General features: G+C 33.6%; 2 protein-coding genes across 3 annotated transcripts in view; one reads left to right on the forward strand and one right to left on the reverse strand.

Moving 5' to 3' along the window:
• Nucleotides 1-2,237: 2,237 nt before the first annotated feature.
• LOC110108503 (peroxidase 7-like) lies at nucleotides 2,238-4,268 on the reverse strand. The gene is made up of 4 exons (XM_020839177.2): nucleotides 4,083-4,268; nucleotides 3,806-3,985; nucleotides 3,461-3,623; nucleotides 2,238-2,792 (listed from the first exon to the last, which is right to left on the reverse strand). The coding sequence occupies exons 1-4, from the start codon at nucleotides 4,266-4,268 to the stop codon at nucleotides 2,389-2,391; spliced, it is 933 nt and encodes a 310-aa protein (XP_020694836.2). The 3' UTR covers nucleotides 2,238-2,388.
• Nucleotides 4,269-9,932: 5,664 nt separating this feature from the next.
• Nucleotides 9,933-23,476, forward strand: part of LOC110108498 (protein BLISTER) — a gene marked incomplete at its 3' end in the record, with an annotated part of 58,283 nt that continues 44,739 nt past the window's right edge. For both annotated transcript variants that reach the window (XM_020839172.2, XM_020839173.2), the window contains 4 exon segments: nucleotides 9,933-10,419; nucleotides 13,608-14,208; nucleotides 14,300-14,871; nucleotides 18,701-18,820. In XM_020839172.2, the coding sequence (XP_020694831.1) occupies nucleotides 10,342-10,419; nucleotides 13,608-14,208; nucleotides 14,300-14,871; nucleotides 18,701-18,820 (1,371 nt within the window).

Consider the following 23,476-nt stretch of genomic DNA (forward strand, 5'->3'; position numbering starts at 1 on the left):
TTGAAAAAAAAAAAAAAAAAAAACTCTATGATTTTTGCCGGATTATATTATTGAAATATTATTATAGAATTTTTAAGAAAAAAATAGTGATGGGATATTGTATAAGGAAAATGATTGTATTTGTTTTAAAATAAGTGCCACATAATTTTTTAATAAATAAATACATCACTAATTTTAAAGTATATTTAATAGTTTTTAATCACATCTTAATACAATTAGATCTTGATATAGTGACATAATTTTTTTAATTGAAAAAAATTATATATATATTTTAAAATATATATATAAGCAAATTTGATGACTTCTAACTCTTTTCAAATAGAAATTATAACAGGATATTCTTATGTAGTTTTTTTTTTTTTTTTTTTAAGTTTGATTTATGGAAATGATTGGGTTTGATGAGTTAAATCAGGCATGAATCTCGAAATATATTTAAATCGTAAAATTTATAAATTAAATTTGGGATCATCCGAACATCGATCTTAGCAAACTTATAATCAAATTAAACGTCTTGACAAGAGGAACTCAATGAGATTAAAGTCGGCATAAACTCCAAATAGGCTCGAATCAAAGAACTGAAATATATTTAGAAGCATCAAAGCATTAATTGGGTAACCAAATAATCTCCAATTATGACATGCTTATAGTCAAATCGAGCGACTTGATGAGACTAATCCAACGAGCCTAAGATTACTTAATTATGACAACATTAGGGTATTTAAAGGCTTGATGAAAACTCCATGATCAAAGAAATCAATATGAACTATTTGATGGAGCACTCAAAATTTGTCATAGATTTTCTCTATATATATATGAAGTATGTAACTCCCAAAAACTTATAAATAGACTCTCATTTTTCACATGAGAGGGAGGAGGAAGAAGGAGAAAGATAGCTATAGATTTAACTCTCTTATATTTTTCATCCATTTTCACCAATGAGCCCCTCCTACTATCGCCGCCGACAATCATGATCGCCACCGACGACTAGCATCATAAATCACTACTATCTTCATAATATTGACAAAATTTAACCTTGTTATTTGTTATATTTTTCCTCCTCTAGACATCTACTTTCTATATTCCCAGTTGGGAAAATTAATCCCTATTATAATTAGATGTAGACTATCCCATTTGTGGACGCTTGATCTTTGTACTCTCCCTCTTTATATATAGTAAAGAAAGAAGGGTCTATGTATCGCTTACTATATAGTGAATTTTGCAATTAGGTCAGGCCCCATGTTTTTTTTTTTTCTTTATGGGTTTTCCACGTAAAAAATTCTCTAGTCCCACTACTTTCATTTGTACTTGTTGAATCTTTAAATGTGAAACGCATACTCTGCCGACTCAAATTTTCTAGCATGCAACATGATTATTAAGCCAACTTTAATCGTAAGGACTTTAATAATTATTAAATCTATTTTAAAATAAATGAAATATAATTGTTATTTGTTACTTAACTATCATATATTATATTTAATTTTCCTCACCTGCAGCCTCCACCCACCGCTACATGCCCACGTCGTCCACTGCCAATCACCACTATGATCATGGCCTACTACTCATGACTGTCGGCCACCACAGCTAACAACCACCACCACAGCTAGCAGCCACCACCAATGGCTGGCATAATGGTATTGCTAGAAGAAATATTCATTAAAGTTTGATCATGATGATGTAAGATCCATTATTTTTTATCACTTTTTTTCCTTTCAATTAGTTGGAAAAATACGTTTATCATTTCAAAATTACCATTTCTAAAAGGTAATATCACAATTTAATTCTTCATTGAATAATATTATTAGAACATAAAGATATGTTATGTTTGTTGTAAATATAAATATGCTTATATCTATTGTTGAGGTGGCAGCCACTCATTGGCTTATAAGTATTTGTGTCATTCCTCATCTCTATATATAGTGATCCCTCTGTATTCAGCAACACATAATAGAGTTTACTGTTCTTCTTCTTTGTGTTCTTTCTTAAGCTTTCTCATCTTCTTCTTCAAGATTCCGCTTCTTCTTCTTCAAATATCATCATTCTTATGCTACTTTAACTGCAATTAGTACTCAATCATAGATTTGAGCTACATTTTGGCTATTTTTCTACCTGTTTCTTCCCTTCCTTTCCGAAGATCATCAAAAGCTCATGTAATTTCATGCCACAATTCATTTAATAAAGTCTTAAGCTTACATATTGTATCATCCCTTCTAATAAATCAGATCGATTAAAGAGAAACTCCAGTTCACAGCAAATTAAGAACAAATATTACATATTTCAAAACAGTAAGCTCCATCCTTTCCACTCCAGTTTTGTTTCCAGTGTCAGAAACAACACTCAGTTCTCAAATCACATTCAAACAAATCTTAAATACATTAACAATCAGACTAATCAACGATGGTTAAGTGAGCTGCATTTGGTCCTGATCTCCCCCTCATCACCTGTAAGAACTTGAACATTCCCCAGATTAGTCATAGACACAGAAAATTGCTGATAGAAGAGCATTGGCTGAGCTGATAGAGCAGAAACGATAGGTGAAGTCCTCGAATCAGAGTTGAGAAGTTGATCAGTGGACAGTAAACCCATTTTTCTCTGCAAGTTATTGTAGTAAACTGAATCAAATTTCTTAGGTGTGGATCCATCGAGCTCTACATATTCTGAAGCCCATCTGCATTTCCTTTTTAAAAAGTTCAAGTAATGTGCTTCAATGGAGGGATCTGGTTTTTTGGTGCCTTTGAAGTTGTACAATCTGTCCTGGATTGAGCTGCAAGTGCTCCTTCCAATGGTATGGGCACCTAAATTTCATGGAGAGTGAGTTAGCTTCTCCTGTAATATTTGCAAAATAAATGAAAGATGATATAGAAATTTGATCCCAAGTGGATGGGATTTGATTCATGATGAGTGTATTTGATGTGACACAAGTTGTTCGTTTACGAAGAGATGGACATATCATCAAAGCTTAAAATAAGAAAGAAGTTGAAAAAATTGTAAGAACCAAAAACTAGAAGCAAAATTATCAAACAAAACTTTATTTTTATGTTTATTTATGTGTTAAATGTTGTAATAGATTATGTTATGGTGATTTTAAGTTGTAAAAGTAATTAGAAAGTGAAAGCAAAAATTCTAAATTTATGAAATTTTGAATTTTAAAATTGAAATTTTGAAATCTAAAATCTAGAAAATTGCTTGGTGTTGTTTTCAAGTGTTTTTGCCTGATTTTGATATTTTCAGTGTTCGTTTGGGACAACTTTAGTATAACTTTTTTACTGAAAAGTTGTTTTATAAAACAAGAAGAAAGCCGTTCCAAACGAAGCTTCAATCAAGTTTTAACTAAATTGTTCCAATTTAACAAAACGAATCGTAACAAAAAAAGAAAATTCAAAACATTGTCCAATCTAATTATAAACAATATGAAATCTACATACAAAAAATGACATGACAAAAGAGCTAGGTGTTCATTCACCTGAGAGGACAACAAGATCAAGCAAACTCAAACCCTTTGATTGGAAGAACTCAATGAGATAGGTCATATTCTCATGTCCCATCGGCACAAACGCAGCTTCTGAAACAAGAGATACCCTGCCATCTTTCCTGCCATATGGAACCTCCCAGAATGGCCCTCCAATCTGTTCATACCCATTTATGATTAGAGAATTCAGATAACTTGAATCTCTACAGAGCATTTTTAATTGTCTAAGAAGCATTAATAATAAAAACATAATTGAAAACTCAGATTAATTAAAAAGCTTGGAGCTTGATTAATCAGGATGGCACTTAGTTAATTAGGTTGCTAATGAGGTTTTATTACCTTAACGGTAGCCTCTCGTGCAGCTGCTGTAAGGATGTCAGCACAAGAAACAGTCTTTGGGCACTTCTTCTCGATCTCTGCCTTAATATCATCAATAACATTGAATCCTTTCAGGCTCTCGCTCTCCTTCGCCTTCCTTTCGCTTCCAGCATGGTTCAGTAAGATTGATGCGTCACATCCCTTTTCCATTAAGTTATTCGATGATTAGCAAATTTAAATTCTGAACGTAGCTCAGATTTCAAACAGAGAAAGACAAGAAGAAGAAGAAGAAGATCACCCTAACAGCACAATCATGGAAATGTAGGCGAATAATGGCAGGGCCAAGACTGGGATCACGAGCTATCCAATCTTGAATCTTCTTGTGTACAATAACCTCCATGTTTGGGCAAGTCCTGGCATAGTACCCAAATGAGAGTTCTTCTGCTCCATCCTCGAACATATCCAGGGCGGTAGCTCCTGCCATGGTAGCCATGATGAGGGGAATAAAGCAAAGGAGAAGGTGAAGGGAAAGAGAGAAACCCATTGTAAGGCAGCTCTACTCTTGGTTTTTAATTTTGGTTGATTGATATGAGCTATATTGGTCTTCTTATATATTGTGAAATGGTTGAATGTATAATGTCTGCACGTTAAGGTGATTTTGTGTGCCGTTTGTTGATTTTTTTTAAAATTTTCAGCTGTTTTATATTGGTCTTTCATCAACGTGGGATGCACTCTCTCAACTATAAGACAAGGTGCCATCCATATCTATTGAAAAAGCTTAGTCTAGCCTAATGAATTGGGATTTTTGCTACTAAGTTAGTCTTTTGTGAGATGATGGGGCAAAATAGTGCTATTGGAAATTTTAATTTGGCCTTATATATTTTTTTAATTCAAATGTTGGATTGAATATTAATTTTGTCATATTTTTGAAGAATGTAAACTAATAGCAATTCTTTAATATTGTTTTGTTGATTATGATTTGCAAATTTAATTAAAAGTTCTATTAGTTCAAAAAATATGATTAAAATCTAAATTATTTCGGTGGTAATCTTAATTTGTAAAAAATAAGCCTAAAAATTCCCAGTGTAATGAAAGAGTTGACTCTAATTATTATTTCTAAATATATATATAACTATAATTAATATTTAGTCACATTCTAAAATTAATTGTGTGTTGAAGTTAACTAAGGGTTCGATTTGGGACGACTTTCTTACTACTTCATAAAGCAGCTTTCTTGTATAAAAATTAAAATTTTTGTGTTAAAAAGTTGTTTTAAGAAGCAACAGAAAAGCCGTCCCAAACATAACTTAAATTTGAATTAATATTTGGTTTAACATACATTGTACCAAATCTAAGAGTCGTTGCATATGATCTTAATACGAAGAACAACCCCTTATTTGATTGGATTAGCATTACCTTCCATGGTTACGCTTGAACATCATGGATTGTATGAGAAATTTTTAGAGTTCATTGATCATCTTGATTTGCACCAGAGTCACACAAGGTTATCTTTGGGATATTTGTGATTTCCTTCATGAGATTCAAGCCTAAGGGTATGAATGATTATATAATAAGTGATTTTTTATAAGATTATGTGCAGGATGAGGATTTTTTTTCATAAAACTAAATAAATATTGCTTAACTTTGCAGTGAAAAGTGATGGCAAGGTAGTGTGTACTAAAGCTTTATATGTGTCAAGAGAATTTGGATGGTTACACACAAAGTTGGATAGAACAAAGTTCTTGTTTGCAACAAAAGCTGAGAGCAGATCACTGTCTACTTGATGAAATAAACCATTATAAATGTGAAATATTTGCAAGGGACCACATTACTTGAGGTTGGATGACAAAAATTTAATGAAAAAAAATATTTAACAACTATGTCAAGGATCATAAATTAATAACCAATCATCAAATAATTAAAATTCATAACAAAGTTGACCCTTTGACCAAGATTAGTCAATGCATGTGATATACTTTGATATGATTGGACTTAATAACTTAAATTGAAGAAACCAATGAACCTTAGGCCTCCCCATAAACCCAAATGTGTTCAATTGAGTCAAATTGCATTTAAACATCAAATTGTCTCAATCCATTAGATATGAAGCTACCATAAGATGACCTTGACTCAAGCTAACCCTTATGTAACTCAATTGGTTAAAGGGTTGACCAATTTTCAACAATTGGGTCAACATGGCCTGATTAGATCAAATTGGGTTGAATTGACTTAATTCAAATAAAAAACACAATTGTGCTAATATAATTATTCCAAAGTGTTGCATGAAGTCCTAAACATGATCAAGCTAAACCCAATATTTATTAGGCTAATTAATTAGGGCTAGGAATTTATTATGTGAGCTTAAATGACGACTAGACTAGCTCTAATACAGTTAAGCCAAATCAAAGAGAGTGCAATCCTTTCTTTGTCCAATCCACCTTTTGGCCTTATCTCGACCATCAACATGGCCTAACTGCCATCTACTAGCATTAGCCCATGTTGATTAACCATCATTTATTTATCAGTAAGTCACAATTTAAGGAGTAAAATAAAACTAGCTATCCCACTCTTACGCATTTATTCCCATTACCTTTATGAGCTCAATTGAGTCTCCTAGAGTTTTTCTTCACCCCCCAATAGATCTAGTAGGTTCCAATTTCCATTAAACCTCAGGTCAAGTTAATTTAGTATTGCGACCATCCCAACCCAATTCAAGAGAGGGTTCATTACTCCTCGCCTCATTGAAGGTGATGAATTAATTTCTTCTATTGAATAATCAAGCTTCGAAATTAAGATTTTGAAACCCTATCAATCTATAGGACAACTTGGCTAGTGGGAGAGTTCAAATCATAGCTAGGTGCACTAGACCCTTCCTTATGTAGCCCTAGGTCTCCTCTAACTCACACAATGAGAAATTTCTAATAACTTTCAACTCTATAGAGGGAGAACTCTTCATGGATCTCCCTCGAGCCAAGTTGACGTGAGGGTCCAGTACCCTTAAGTTATAACCTTTATCACATGAGATGTAAAATCAGTCGATCATAAGCTTCTAAATAAGATACAATTGCTAAGAATTTTCTCAGTTATTTTTTATAAGATTTTCTTATGATTCAACCATTTAATCAAATTAAATGAATTTTTTATTATATATGTATTCGAATGAGTTGAATCTAGTAAAAATAATTGCATGTAATTTTATCAATATTTCTCATGTTTAAATATAATTTAAGCTATATTTTAATTTAATTAATGTTTTAATGATCTTCAAATTTTTAAAATTTTGTTCATATGATAAGGATACTTGCATGTGCAGACCAAAAGAATTTCATGCCATGGGGATATCTATATTGCAAGATATGATTTTTTTTCTTTGTGATATTTCACTATTTAAAAATCTTAGCCTTTCATGCATTAATTAGAAAATTTCATAAAATTTAAGGAGTACATGTGATATATCTATACATCTCCTCAAATTATTTTAGAATATTTGAGGTTTATTTGACAATTTAATAGTTAATTTATTAAGTTTTAATTAAGCACATTTAATAACACAAATAAATTTGTTAAAATACATAGGTGTTAAATGCATAAAAAGCAAATTTTCATAATTATTTTGAAATTTAATATGGCTTTTGCATAAGATTGATATTTTTCATATGAAAAATCATATTCATAAATTACCAAACTATCCCTATGTTAGCATATGGTCATGACATGCATTCCATAGGCTATTGGGTCCATTTCAAAGATATCCCTAATTTTTATATAATTATTTAAGGCCATTCCTTAATTTTCATAATTAAACTACCTATTATCTCAATTATTAATTATAGGAAAATGCTCCAAATATCCTTGTTAAGTATGTGCATTTGCATTTTTTTTTAATTAAGATGCATGTTTTTCTACTTTTTAAGGAAGAAAAACACATTTTCCTATCTTATATAAGATAGAAACCATTATGAAAATTAATTGCAAAGCCTATTGTCAATGTTCATTTAGTATAGGTATTTACTTCAAAAAACATTTAGGATTGAATTGAACATTCTCATTTATTTGAATTTTGCACTTTTATTTTGATTTTTTTTTTTAATAATTGTATTAATTTAATCAATCATAGCTTAATTTTAGTTTTCCAAAGCCATTGGTCAAATATTACACATCCTCAAAATATTTTGGAAATTTATTGATTTATCTTTCATAAGTTTCACCCTTATGTGATATGAAAAATATTAAATAATTCTTAAAAACACCTTAAATATTGAAGAATATTTCTTAACTTGTTTAAGCAATTTTAAAATATTACTTAATTCAATTTCATATTGAATTGGCTAATTAGCTAATTTTTTTTTAATTATTTCCAATATTTCATTAATTATTCACTTAATTAAGAAGATTAGAATTCGACCTTTAACTTTCACTTTGACATCCACTTGAGGTTGACTTTTCAAAATTTCAAAATTTAAATTTTATAAAACTAGTATTAATTAAAAAAATACTTTTACTATTTTAAATATTTGAAAATTTAATATTTCATAAATTTGAATTTTTCCTATAAGTTTTCAAAATTATTTTAAGAAATTCAAAATTTTAAAATCTTTTTTTATTTGATTTGCTTAAATTTATTCATAATAAAATTCCAAGCTAAAATACTATGATCACACTTGTGTGATATTTTGGTCAAGCCATGTTAACCTTAGGTTGACCTTAAGTTAGACATATGATCAAGAAGAAGTTTATTGAATTTGATCATAACTTAAAGCCAAAGTTAATCATTCTAGATGTAAAGAGGGACTATTGTATTAATACATCTTAAAAAAAAAAAAATCTTAGTAATCTTGTGAACAAGCTATCATTTAGCTTGATAATGCCCTGAGCAACCTAAAACTTACGTAAGAGAGTCCCTTGAAGTAGCATTTCATAAGTTACCATGTTATTTGATTATGGGGCGGTTTAGTTGGATTATATAATGGTGTAAAGTATTTCAAATGTATGTATTTTGAAATTTTTGATATTTCATTTGATGAAAAATAAATGCAAAGTAAAATAAAGTAAATATAATGCAAAGCATTCTAGTTTATTTTTTAGGTAAATCAAACTCGCCCATTTTTTGAGCCAGAACGGTTTACACCGTAGCCAAACTCGCTTGAGCCCCTCCAACCGTTGCTGGCCACCCCCTCCGGCCACCTCCATTTGCCTCAAGCCACCACCGCTAGCCATCGCCACCATCGCTAATTGCCACTACCACCTACTCGCCGGCCACCACTGTTGGCATTGCCTTCAGCACTTGTTGCAAGCCATCGACCAACATCACCGCCGATCGCTGCCACCAATGATCAAGGCTCCGCTAGATTAAAGCTCGTTCGTGATCGTTTAATAACTTAGTCAAACAAGCTTGAACATTTTCTTAAATACTGTTCATGAACAACATCGTTTGAAACTCGTGAACATACTCGATAAGAAGCTTGATAGGAGTTCGATATAAATTATAAATATCCAGAATTATTATTATATTATTTTGTATAATTTAATAAAACTATTTTTATTTTCTTGTAATACATATTATTTTGATTTCCTATATTATTTCAATTACTCAACTATTTGGCTCGGTTCATGTGACATGAAAGCATGAAGAAGGAACGAGAGATGAGAAATTCACTATGGGAGAGAAGAAGAGAAAAGAAGCTGTGTATGAACCTTGTTGGCAAGGAGCAATTATTACGTCAGGTCACCGGACGCGTCCAGAGATCAATAATCACGCGCCACGTCATCTGAAACTCGGTATTGCTCAGTATACGTTCGGATTTCCGGTTTTTTGTCCGGACGTAATAATTATTCGTTGGCGAGGGCAATATGATTGATGATGTATGAAAGATGAATTAAGTATTAGAATATATTAGAGAAGATGAGGAGGGAGCAGTTTTGATGCTATTTAAAATTTTGAATGTTATTTGAATATGAAAAATTTGGGGGTTATGTATATAATTTATTTTTTATAATTTAAACATATGATTATAAATTAATAAAATTAGTACTAGTTTTTAAAAGGTAGTATGGATTACTTTATGCTTAAAAAATAATACCTGCACCGGTCTAGCTTTCAATGCTGGCTCGAACCGTTTAAAATCGCCCAGGCCGAGCGTACTCATCTGACACCATCGACGTTTCTTTACGAAAACAAATCGAAAAATACAAGTAAATGAACGGGAAGGGGAAAGAGGGGAGAGATCTGCAAACAGAATCTCTTGCTAGCTCTCTCTCTTCCCTCAAATTCCTGACTCAATTGACCACAAAAGCTTTAGGGCTAATTTCTCTCTTGTCTGGAGCATTCCATCTGCCGGTTGTAGGAGGTTTTATGGTGTATTTTGGGCATTATATGATTTGATTGGATAAATTATCCAGAATCGCTAGCTTCTTCCCTCTCTTCCCTTCTGCAACCTTATTTCCGGCGTCGAGTTTCTTCACCGGACGACCACGCAGCTGCGAGAGGCGGAAACCTCGATTTGATCCTAACCGGTTGTGGTTACTTGAAGGAAATCGGGCAGGATTAGCTACTTCACATGGCTTCGGCGCAGGTCCTGACCAATTCCGCTACTTCTTCGCGCAAGCAGGGACATCTTGAAGCAGGAAAGAAAAAGGTGCAACTGCTTACGTCTAACTATTTGTTTTAATATTTCTGAGGTTTCCCTTCTTTAGGTATTATTCTACGAGCCTTAATTTGGAACAGTAGGTTTTAATCTTGTTTGATCTATATGATATTTACAAGAAACGTTTGTGATTGGGCTTGATAGGAAAGGGATGTGATTGGGTTTTGTTCTACATACCTTTATATATACGCACATTAGAATGGGATAAAACAAGTATTGGAGACCGTACGCTGATATTTGAATACGTAGAATCATACATTTGCATAAAGCTGCGTCCATATCGAAATTTATTTATGTATGCTCTTGCACATTCTTTTGCACAGACATATGCGATCATTCATCCTTTATTTTAAATATATTTGGAAGCAAACAAAGTATATTCACATGTTCTTATGTAATAACTTCATGCATATGTCCACATATCATGTGCTTTTGCGTAAATAAAAAACTTAATAAATGCTAATCATCTTGTAATAACTTCATGCATTTTAAATATATTTGACAAGTTTTAGTTTTGGATATTGAACCCTTTTGTAGAATTCGTGCTTCATAGAACTCCAAAATAATGGCTAATTGTAACTTCTTCTTCATATATTCACCACTTCTCCTTAATCAAGTCAAGCTTGCTTTAGAGTAGTACATTGTTTGATGCAATAATTTGTGTAGAAATGCAACTGCCAAAATCTTGCTTTTATCTTTTCCTCTCCTTAAAAATTTTGTGTAAGGTAAATGTTATTTTTCCCCAATTTCATTTTCACATCAGCAGTTTGAGGTGATGATATAGTTCTAGCGGGAATTGGGAAATATGGGGGTTTCAAGCTGTAGAATTAAGAGAAAACTTTGATTACCAAAAAATAAGATCAATTGAGTATTTGGGATATACAAATTTGATAGCTATGAAGTATGACAATGATTAATGAATGGTGGCAAATGGGCAAGTGATAACACGTTAATTTTGAGTTCTTATCGTAAAATTAGGAAAATGTTTTAAACTATCAGGAAACAATGAAGCTTTAACATGATTTATTCATAAAAACAAATTAGGTAAACACATACTTAGTTGGGGTATTCACATGCTCATATGTGTTTTATGTGGATTCAATTATCATCATAACAAGTTTCACTTGATTGAAATGCCTCAATAATTGTATTGGCCCCTTTGGTGCTGTAGAAATTAGAATGATAAGATGGTTTTCGAAGTGTGCTATAAAAATTCAAGTTCAAGCTACTAATAAAAAATATATCCGAATAATAATATATGTGCATAGAAGCAATGGCATTCATCAGAACCATCTTTAACGTAAATACTTTTTCCCCATTGTGTCCTATTAAGGGTTAAATTCTAATTTAAATTTAATAAAAAAGATCATTTTTAATAATTTCTAACCAAGTCTTTTTAGGTCTACCTTTAGGTCCTTTCTCTTTCATTGTCGACCATCTCATGCTGTAGCCCCTTATGCAAAAGAAATAAGATGGTTTTGAATGCTAAGTTCAAAAAAGTATTAATATTTTGTTAGATCTCTAAGTTCGAATAGAAGTTAAAATTGGTTTGAAAAATGGTTATACACAATATGATGTTTTAATTGACGTTCGAGTTAGATTTAAACTCACAATAATGTATTTGAATCGGGTCATTGGAAGGTCGACGTTTTATGTGACCAAACCATCTAAGGCAACTCTCTCTAATCTTATCTATCACTAGAGCTACTCCAACTTTTTGCGTACATACTCGTTTCACATTCTATTTTGAAGAGTAAAACCACTCATCCACCTGAGCATCCTCATCTCTGCAATACTCAATTTAATTTTATGCTTCTCTTTTAATGGCCAACATTTAACACTATAAAACATTGCATGTCCCACCACCATTTTATAGAATTTTCCTTTAAGTTTGAGGGGTACTTTTATATCACACAGCAGGCTTGATACACTCCTCCACTTCTACCTTTAAACTTGAATTCTACTAATAATATTATCATCTATTTCACCATCACTTTGAACAATAGACCCGAGATACAGAGGATAAGCCAATCTCACCTTTGGATTAACCAACTTGATAGAGTCCTGTTTGCTAATTTTTTGGCCACGATATAGAATTTATGCCTCATATGACAATCATGAGAACATTTTATTTTCCACTTAACCTTCTATATAAAAGTAAAAAAGTTAACATTTTGTACCAAACAACACCCCACAACAAAAAAAATGTCATTATAGACGTAGCTTTAAGCTGCCAAAATAAGCATCACCTAGAATAATCAAATCTTGGACCTTTTTTCATTTATTTAGGGAATAGCTGTATTTAGGATTTTTTCTACCATATCTTACTCCTTTATTTTCCATTAAAAAGCTTTAGTGGTTGATGCTTGCAATCAGGTTCTATCAAATTAGTACATGAAATGATTTTAGCTCTCGCATTTTGTGATAGAAGAACATATAAAAGTGTATTATAAACAAGGGGATATTCGAGGAAGATAGTAGAAAATTTGTTGAGATTGTTTGGACATCTGAAACATAGAGTAGCAGCACTTTTTTCGTAGGGTGGAAGCAGCATTACTATTGTGGATGCAACAATTATGTAGAATATGGGCATAATTTGTTTGAATGCAATAGGATAAATTTAACATCTTAGTATTTGAAGGGAAGGTTTTAAACTCTAACACCATTTGCCTTCTTAATTTGCTTGCTAGAGAAGGTGGTCGTATGGGGTGCTGCTAATGAAGAGGAAAGCTTGATTTTTTTGTCACTGAAGGATTTAAGCATCTATTTTCTTATAAAAAATGGTTTTGAGTGTTGGGTTTATGTCTCATGAATTGTGGTAATGAGGAAACCGTAATATGTAGCTGGCATATTATTAACTTTCAGACACGTGTATAAATATATTAGATTTAAATGAGAATTTGACTTTTAATGGGGCATAATGGCGAATAAGGATTCATGTAGCCGACCTCACGTAGTGGGACAATGGCTTGATGTTGTTGTAGACACGTGTATAAATAGTTGGGCAGAATCATTGATGGAAAAGCACTATGAGTTGAGCGATAGGATACTATTTCTAGGTATAATTCTTCATGCTAATGCTTGTCCTTCATTCTCATGATTGTGGTAATCCTACAAAATTTTAGTGATTTCTAGTTAAAAAAGCACGGAGTATGCTATAATTTATTCTTTTTTGCTAGTTGGAAGAATTTCGCAGAAGGAAGGCAGAAGGAAGGGCTAAGAATGCTGGATCTACCGTACAATTGCAGTCAATTGATGGAGGAAGTAATGAAAAATTTTCTCAGAATGAGGAAAATGTGGTTGATGGAACAAATTCCAGTACGAGCACTGGTTTTTCTGGGTCCCATACAACTCCAGTGCAAAAAGAAGCATTCTCTTCTACTGATAAACACGTAATTTCCTCAAATGAAAACACTCAGATGAATAAACCATTTGAGAAGTCCAGTTACACGGGTTTCGTTAATGGTTATCATGACCACTGGCAAGTGAGAAGTGAGCTTAGTGACAATGAACAGTCCAAGTTTGAAACGACTTCTACTGCTACATCAAACCAGTTAGCTGCTTTTGATTCAGTTCGTACAAATGTTAATCCTGAAGAGAGTTCAGGAAGCTTGAGTCTCTACCCTGCTCCATTAGATGAAAGCAGGAATTCTTCGGCTCAAGTGAGTTACCTAGATACATCTAATACTACTGCTAATTTACAGAAAGCTGAGGGTGCTTCTGCAGAAAACAGGTTGGGGCTTCCCAGCACCTTACTAAGTTCATCTTCAACCTCCAAAGGTAAAAATCATCTTAATTTTCTTTGCTATAATTTTGTTGCCTTTATTTTATTAATGGATTTTTTAATTTTTTTGATCCACTTGGTGAGTAGATTCAGTACCTGTGTTGGGGGTTTATAATTCTGATAGCTTTAACAATAAAGGCCTTGTGGATACTCAAGCTGGACGGAAGACAATATCTGAATCCATTAGCCAACGCCTTAACTTAGGAAGTGCATCTTGGCATTCATCAGAAGCATCTTTAACAGACTCCAGTCTACCAATCAGAAGATCACAGGAAGCTCATTTATCTTCTTCAACTACCTATGGAGTCACTTCCAGTCGATCTCGCCCATCTTTTCTTGATACTCTTGGTGTATCTAGGGCCTCATCAACATCACATGTGCCACTTTCTGAGCTTCAGAAAGCTAACTCACCTGTTTCATTTAGTGATTCAATGGTCCAGAGTGCAGATGTTTATTTTCCTTCCCTTCAGCAGCCATTTACTAATGCAAGCAGTGTGCAACAATTTCCGAATTCCTCACCTTCAGTTTTGGTTGATAAAAATGCGAATTCTTTTGCTTCATCAAATGACATTCTAATGCTGGAGACGAGCAGGGAATATCAACAGGGGGGGCATGAGATTTTGGTTCCAAAGAAAGATGATTTTTCAGCCCTTGAACAGGTGCCTTTTTTATATTCCCCAAATGTAACTTTTTTATGGCTTCGAGAAATTTAACTTTTTCTTTCATGAAGTATACCATGGTATGTTATTCCTTTGTTTCTTAACTTATGATTTTTAGTCATTTAATTGTTGTCAACCACAACAACAGCATCAATAACATCAAGCCTTTATCCCACTATGCGGGTTCGGCTATATGAATTCTTTTTCTCCATTTAATTGATGTGAATCTGCAATTTTTTTCAAGTTATTTCACTATGTTGTTGTAGCGAAAGGTTCTGTTGGTTTCTCTCGCTATCTTAAAGAAAGTGGACTTTGTCCTTCCTATATCAATAGTTTTTGATTTAAAGGAGTGCAGATTGAAGAGAACATCTGGATGATACCCATCCTGCAATAATTGACTGTTTTTTTTTTAATTCTTTTTTATTTTATTTTATTTTATATTAGCCTGCAATAATTGACTGTGAGACAATATGTAGCTTCATGTTCGTTTATTTTTTTAAGCCATATATTGACTTTTCATCTCATCATTTTTGCTTTATAAAGTTGTGGTTCTTTGCTTTTTATGTCCAACTTTCAATAGATTAAGGAAACCAAGGGACTAAGGAATGGACGTCTTTATCTAAAGTTCAGGCTTTTGTGTGGCCTCACCATTTTTTCCACTATGCTGGCGTGTACTCTGGTTTGTGCCGTGCCCCCTTTTGTTCACTTAAACATGTACTGGTGTTGATGCATTTAGATTTTTGCATTATTTTTGTTTTGAACAATATTAGTTGTGTTTTCTATTTTTTGTTTTATTTTTATGCTATCCAATGATGGTGGTAAATCCAATGATCATGGTAGGAAAAGGTTTGGATTATGCTTACCTTGGGTTTACCAGCTTTGGGGGTCCGCCTTGTCCTTTGGGCTGTTTACTGGTTTCATGGGGGGCCTTGGCTGTTTTCGGTTGGAGCTTTAGTTGTTGATTGGCTCTGTATTTGGCTGGTTCCGTGGCCTTGTTCTACTTGGAAATGGCAGTGACTCGTGGGGTATCATGCAAGGTGACTTTTGGCCTTTCATTTCTATTATTTTTATATGGGGATTTGAAGGGTTTTTAGGCTGTTAAGATTCCCCTCTCTTGCCTATATATATATGAGATGTTTTGTGATGAAATTGGTTGGTGAATTATTGTGAGCAAAATTGCTATTGACCTGCGGGTTATTGGAAAAGCTTGCGAGCTTTGTCCGTCTTCTTTCTCATCCCCTCCGGAAATCCTGCGGGCTCTTTCCAACCTTTCTTCTCGGGCTTCTAATCTCTTCGTCTCTCCGCAAGTTCCACTCCACCTGTATCTTTCTTCTAGTTCCGTTGGTAAAGTTTGTTGGCTGTTTTAGTGGATTTGTTGGCTGTTTTGGTGGCATTTGCTGGAGGAGTTTGGTAGGACGTTGGACCCCTTTGCAGTGGTGGATCCTTTGGTTTGCATATCTAAACATTATCTGAAATATATATTCCTACAATCGTTGCATGTGAGGAGTCCTCTAGTAGGATGTTCTGAGGATAACTTTAGTTTGTTTTAGTTTGTTTCTTTTATTAACTTTCTTTTGCTTTGGCTTTGTTGGATGATCGCTTCTTTTCTATTCTGAAATTTAGTTGTTTATTTAGCCTATTTTGTTCTTCAAGTTGTGTCTTAAATTTCTAAAGAGCTAGTCTTGAATTTCTTTGTTCTCTCTTTGTGTTTTTGTTTCAAGTTGCTTACATCAGGTGTTTATTGTGTTGGTTTGGTTGGTGGGTGTCAGCCTTGGATTGCATGACTTCTTTGGGGTGCATCCTTGCTGTGGCGGGGTGTGCTAGCTGTGGATCTGTGGTTATGTTGCAATGTGTATGCCAGATGCATGGCTCACCAAAATAGTCTCATGCACGAATGATGCTCAGAAGGCTAAACAACCAAATGCTTGGGATAATGCTTATGATGAGGATGAAAATGAGAAAGTCTAAAGAACAACATTGAGTTGATCATAATCCAGGAATAGAGATTTCTGCTGAACTCCTTTATTTTTGTTTGGATGAACCGCGTTTTTGCGAGGCAGTGCTAGGCTTTAACTACTTTTGCATTGGACGCATGGGAATGTTAGGAATTATTTTGTCCGGAAGCAAGTTTGATGTTTATAATATGGTTATCATTGAAGGATTCAATGCTTATCAGTCAACTATGTCTAATAGATAAGGAATCAATGCTTATCGTTGTAGTAAACCTAAGGTAATGGGAAATTCTTGGTTTATTGCACAACTGCATCTAATACTAGTCAATATTCTATTATACATGTTTTAAATAACTTCGATATATCCTTGACATATACCTTTCTTTCTTAGGCCTACATGATTTGGTTACAAGTATTAAGAGTGTAAAGTTCAAGGTTTGTGTTTGCTTTAAATTTTTTTGGTGGTTGGTCACGAGCAGAAGAGAAGTAAAATTTTAGGGGATTTGTAGTACCTTGAAAGGCCTATTTTGCTTGTACATAAAAATTGCTTCATTAAGGAAATTTTATTTTATTTCATTTCTTATGGTGCTGACTTTGCCCTCACAATGACGTCCTTGCTCTCGCATCCCTCTCCTTATTGCGGTGCTCACAAATAGACAGTTTAGTAATGTTAAAAAGGCATGCTTTGCTCGAATTGTGATTGAATTTATTGGTTGCTAGCTGATCTTGAGATGTGGTCATATTTGCTTGCGATGGGATGGATTCTGTAGACTGTCTCCTGCTTACCCTTGTTTTCTTAGGTTTTTCTTGCACTGTGTGACTCTTGCTTTATGCCGTCTGATGTTTGAAGCCATTTTTTTGTCAGTTTGGCATGGAATGTATTACACATCCTTCAATACTTACAATTGATTGAAGCTTGAACTGCAAATAAACAGGTTAATAATGTTAGCAAGCCATGCTTTGCTTGAATCGTGTTGAATTTTTTGATTTTAAGCTTATCTTGAGATGTTTTCCTACTGCCCCACCTTTTAATGAGGCGATGAAGATGCAGTGTTGTTATGAGGATAAAACTGGTTTTGAATGATAAAAAAAAAAGACAAAGATGCAACATAACACATTTTAAACATGCTATGAACACACGTATAGTATTAGTGTTAGCAAGATACGACTTAACCAAAAAAAGTATTGCCTGAATCCTACTCAAGAAAATCAGTTTGGGTCACGTTTTGTGTGATTAAGTTGTGTTCTAGTTTTTTTGTACATATCTAGAAAAGAGTAAAGTCCAATTAGGTTGACAAATACCTGGTAACTATCCTTGGCAGCTCATTTTTACTGAAATGCAAACTTGGCCTTTCACGCAGGTTATTTTTAGTGCAGTATAGGTACTTGTTAGTGAAATTTAGGTACTGCTTGTTAGTATTGGTTCAGTTTGTTTAGTGCTTGTTAGTATTGGCTCAGTTTGCCAAAGTCAATCAATAGGCCATATGTGTTGTCATCGAAAAGGCTTAGATATACAATCATTTATTGTTTTAAGGTATGAAGATCTATTAGTTGTTTGAGTAAATGCAAATAATCAATTGGTTTGCAAATATGAATGGAATGTAAATGAAGTAATCAATGTAGTTTCAGTTCTTCATGACAATTTGTTGTAACATGCGTCTTATGGCCAGTGTATAATTGATGGATCCTGAAAATGAAAAAAATATGCATATCATAAACAGGGAAGACAGAGGTATCTATATCTTGTTTTTTCTCGAACGCTCTTGTTTTCAATCAAATTTTTCGTTCCTTGTACATTTAAGTTATTATTGATTACATTTTGTCATTGAAATCTGTCAAGTTTCCTTTCATCAGTGTTAGTTTTCTTTCTAATGCAGCACATTGAAGATTTGACACAAGAGAAGTTTACGCTTCAAAGAGCTCTTGATACATCAAGAACATTAGCAGACTCATTGGCAGCTGAAAATTCATCTTTAACAGAAACTTATAATCATCAGGTACCTTTTTCATCAAACAAATTCTGAATATTTGTAGTTAGGAATGGATCTTTGACTTCTGGATTGCTACTAGTAGCAAAGCTAGTTGATTAATGATTACTTTGTGGCATCTATTTATGCATTCTTTACCTTTTTTTTTACATATCCTACTTGAATTTATTATTGCTAATACTATATTTTCTGATGTTCCTGTGTGATTCGTATGCTATGATTTTCTAGTTATTTGAGGTTGAACATAGAAGCCTCCTGCCACATAATCAACTTATAGGTGATCACTGAGAAGTGTGAACCTTTTGGCCTAGGATCTGGAGGATAGAATAAGGAGATTATGCTAATCCATTCTATTTTGTATATTGTTAGGGTTAGTATAGCTTAACTTCCTTCTGTGGTATCTTTGCCACACCACTTGGTGATAGAGGGGTCATGGAAGGAAGACTGCTTCTGATGCTGCACTAGGTTAGCATGGAGAAAAGGGTAAGTGAAGTTGGTGTCTACCGGTGGTAAGATCAGAGCAAGGATAGGAGAGGGAGATTTAATTTGAATTCATTCATAAATTGGTCCAAGTACCAAAAAAGAATTCGCTTTATAAAAATTGGGTTATAAGATAAGATCAAATTAAAATTTGAAATCAAATATAATCCTATCTAGAATTAAATCTAATCCCATAATTCCAATTGAAATCTAAAATTATCTAAATGGATAACTCATCCTAAATTAAAAAAAATCAATCTGAAAATAGCAATAAATCTTAAATTATTAGTAAATAATCTATTCCTAATTTATTGTGCTGAATCAGTTTCATTTGCTTGTTCCAGTTGTTTAATTCAATTTATTGCCACCCAAATTTTAATGTTTAAGAAATAATAGAGAAAGAAGAGGAGTTTCATATGAATTTAGGATTCATTATTAATTTTTTTGTTATTTCTGCAACTCGTCAGGGCATTTAAGCACAGACACCTTAGCAGAATGTTAATGGTGACGTGGAAGTTCAATTGATTAGAATTGCCTTGATTCTTTTGATTTGCATTTGGTATTTATATTGTGGGTTTATGACTATTATTTTTTTAGGTGCCTAGATTTTATAGAAATATATGCTTCATAGTTTTTCTTAACATGAAGGATAGATTGAATGAACCAAGAATTTTAGAGTTGCCATCAAACGCACTTAATGCAAAAACCAGATGTTGTTTCCCTTAAAGATGCTTTGAAAAACCTACTGGTAGGAGGTAATAGATCTTCCTCTTTGGAGACCTTCCTATGTAAATCAAGTCTTCTACTTCTAGTCTTTGTACATCACCTATTTTTTTGGCATGCCCCATTTTTCTAGACCTAATATTCTGGGCAGTTAGTAGTTTCTTGATGCAAGGGGCTTGTTTCTGTTGTTATGTAAGGGTAGAGGATGGAAGGAAAAAAACTTTTTGTTTCACGTGTTAGTCTTTTAGCATGTGATCTAGTGTTGTCACACTGTTAACAACAAGTTATCATTAATGCGCCTTCAAATTTTCTTCATTATTACTTCAGAGATTGTAGTTTTAAAGATCCCCATACCTTGATATTTTCTCTTTCACTTTTTCCATCAGTTCTACTGCTTGTAAGCCATATTACATGCATGATAACATTACTTTTCAGTTATTGTAGAAAAATGTAATTTATCTGAAACACTAATGACATATTTAAATTGTTAAATGGAACTATAATGATTCATATTTTGCATTTCCTAATTGCCTGCCATGATTCATGGCATGCAATATTGTTTCTTTCACTGCTTTATTTTTATCATTTAGGGTTTCTTGGTTTACATGCAATGCAAAAAAAAAAAAAAAAAAAGAGGTTTGAATTCGAAGAAATGAGACCATTTCATCTTTTGGGTTGACAAAGTTGAAAGTAAATTTTGCCCTAGAAAGAGATGTATAGGATACTAGTCATTTGATCCAGTTTCATATTCTTTGAAGTCTCTGATAGAATTGTTTAAATGTAGCATTCTTGTCAAATCCTAACCCTGGCACGTACATGTGTTTAAATACACAATATAATGTATTCTACAATTTACTGTAATTCACATTAAATAATATACATGATATTAATAATTAGTAATGCATAAATATATATCTATATATAGATGCTCTCTTGCACATACCCAAGTATGTTGGGGCAATTTAATTAAGATTATTGAAAGCTTCCACTTTCCCTACAACCTCACAACTTTGGATGGAAGTATCACTTAGCTAAAATAAAGAAAAGCAGTTTTCATTGAACCGGATGCCCTCTTTTATGTATCTTGAAGTGGGATATGTAATATGCCTTCTTAAATATAAAAAATGAGCAAAGAAGTAGTAGATTTCAGCAAACCAACATATTTTTAATGATAAGAAAAGGAATACAAACAAGCAAGATATAATGATAATCTTTTGAGAGGAGGACATTCTCTCTCAAATCCTAGGCGCCGCTAGAATCTTTCACAAAAACAGTGGACAACAAACACTCACAAAACTCATCAATAGTATGAACTTAAAATCCTAGACAACTCCCCCTTAAATAGCCCTAGAACACAATAACACAATTAGAATCTTCATAATCAGCATAAACATAATTTAAGAAACCTTTTTAAATAAATAGAACCTTCCTAATCAACATAAACATGATTTAGGAAACTTTCATACACAATTAAACATATTTTATGAAACCTTCCTAAACAATTAAATAATTGCTAAATTGTATAAACACAATTAGGAAACTTTTCTAAACAACTACCCCCCTTGATTAGGAACATTCCTAAATAATTTTCCTTAATTAGGAACTTTCCTAAATATCTTCCCCTGGGCCCCACAAGGTGGGCCCCCTTGGCGTATCAATACTCCCCTCCCAAAGAGCCACATTATCCTCAAGGTGTAGTGAAGGGAACTGTCTCCCGATCATCTGTTTTAACAACAAAATTTGCTTCTTGTGAGAACCACTTAGCACATGATCCAGTTCTATATCCTTCATTATTTGCTCATGCTTCACTCTAGAAAATATACCATCTTTCAATAGTTTAACATCTTTGCCAATGCCTTCACTTTTTATCCACTTGCTCTAGTCATCCTAGTCATCAACTAATTTTTTCCACTCAAAGCCAGAAAGGTTAACAAGAAATAGTGCAAAAAACCAAGTGGCAATAAGGAACTACATGGATGCAGTGAAAAGCATAAAGGTTGTTGAATCAGTTGTTGTAGATCCATAGATCTGATAAACAATTAGCGGCAATCTAAGTTCCAGACCCATTGTAAAATGACTTCTAGAGTACATTCTGTAGTTCTCTGCAAACTATACATGTCGCTCAACGAATCCTCGTCCACTAGCTCTATATTTTGCTCCGTCATGTAGGATTGTCTGTCCAAATGGTATTTTGTTCCGAGCAAGAATGTAAAGAACACTAAGCACAATTGAAGTTAAATGATGATTATGTCGTCCAATGCTATTATGAATTCCCTTTTTCAGCTCAATCTCCATGATCATGGGTAAGGCCATCAATATACCAAGTTGGATGGCAGATTGAGATGCCATAGCAGCCTTCAGAGAATTATTTCCTCTCATCAATGCTTGCTTCATAATGTTAGCCTCAAGCCCACTTAATGACAGGTAAGGCTTTCCACAGAGGAGGTGGACTATGATAACAATCATCATTGAATTGACTTAGAACCCTACAATCGTGAAGTAGTAAGAAAGCATGTAGAAGAAGTCAAATTGGTGGCTCAAGAGATAGATATCTCTGCTAAGTATTTGTTCTCCATTTCTACAAGCAACCTTTGCTTCAAATAAGGAGATTTGGTTGAGTCCAACTTCATGACCCCTCCCAACCTGAATATACTCATGATGAGTGATATTTTCTTACCTTAGTGTCGAATTGAATCATGCAAAGATATCCTCAATTAGGTTGATTACACGAGCAACCTTGCTTATGCCACCTCTAATGATGTGAAAATTCATGCAAGATACATCTGGATGCCCGTATTGGGAGCGGACCTGCAGTGGAGTAGCCAGAACCCATTGTCCAATTGTCATAAAACTTGTTTCTTGATTTTACACGAACAATCCCAAAGATGAATTACTTCCTCTAAAAATGTGCTCATGTACACCAAGAATGGTTGGTGGGCGTAGTCCATGGTCTTCACTGAATTCCTCCAAAAGATTCCTCATTTTCCAAGCCTCATCCAAATAATTATCCTGGTTCATATCAATTGCCTGAAGAGCATCCCCTATGGTAAAGACAACTATATGATTTTGATTTTCTCGCTCACCTTCATTAATCCTTGATGCTCCAAGTAATTTGATGTGGTAGATTTCCTGATCAGTACCATCAGCTTGGCTTTGCAAGTCTATTTCTTTGCCCTCTTTATTCACATTTTTCTCTTTGTCGATCAGTTTATCCTTGAAAGAACTTGTGTATCACTCATTGAACTCTCACTCTTCTTCTCTTCAATTATGCGCTTTTTTAACTTTCCCACCCTATGATTGACACCAACCCCAATAACTTCCTCCTCCTTCAGTGTAGTGGTTGTCATGATCCTTCCATATTTCTCCCATTTATCGAGGGTGGAACTCCCACTTTTCTTCCGTCCACCTCACCTGACCCCATCCCCATGGCTCGGCCCGTCCCTCTCCTTCTCTGATTGTCCA

This window comes from Dendrobium catenatum, unplaced genomic scaffold, assembly GCF_001605985.2.
Source record: "Dendrobium catenatum unplaced genomic scaffold, ASM160598v2 fragScaff_scaffold_72, whole genome shotgun sequence".
NCBI lineage: Eukaryota > Viridiplantae > Streptophyta > Magnoliopsida > Asparagales > Orchidaceae > Dendrobium > Dendrobium catenatum.

Coding starts and splice junctions, on each gene's coding strand:
- LOC110108503 (XM_020839177.2), bottom strand. CDS start 4,268: ATGGCAGGAGCTACCGCCCTGGATATGTTCGAGGATGGAGCAGAAGAA. Junction 3,986..4,082: donor TCCATGATTGTGCTGTTAGG/GTGATCTTCTTC, acceptor TTAATGGAAAAG/GGATGTGACGCATCAATCTT. Junction 3,624..3,805: donor CACGAGAGGCTACCGTTAAG/GTAATAAAACCT, acceptor GGGTATGAACAG/ATTGGAGGGCCATTCTGGGA.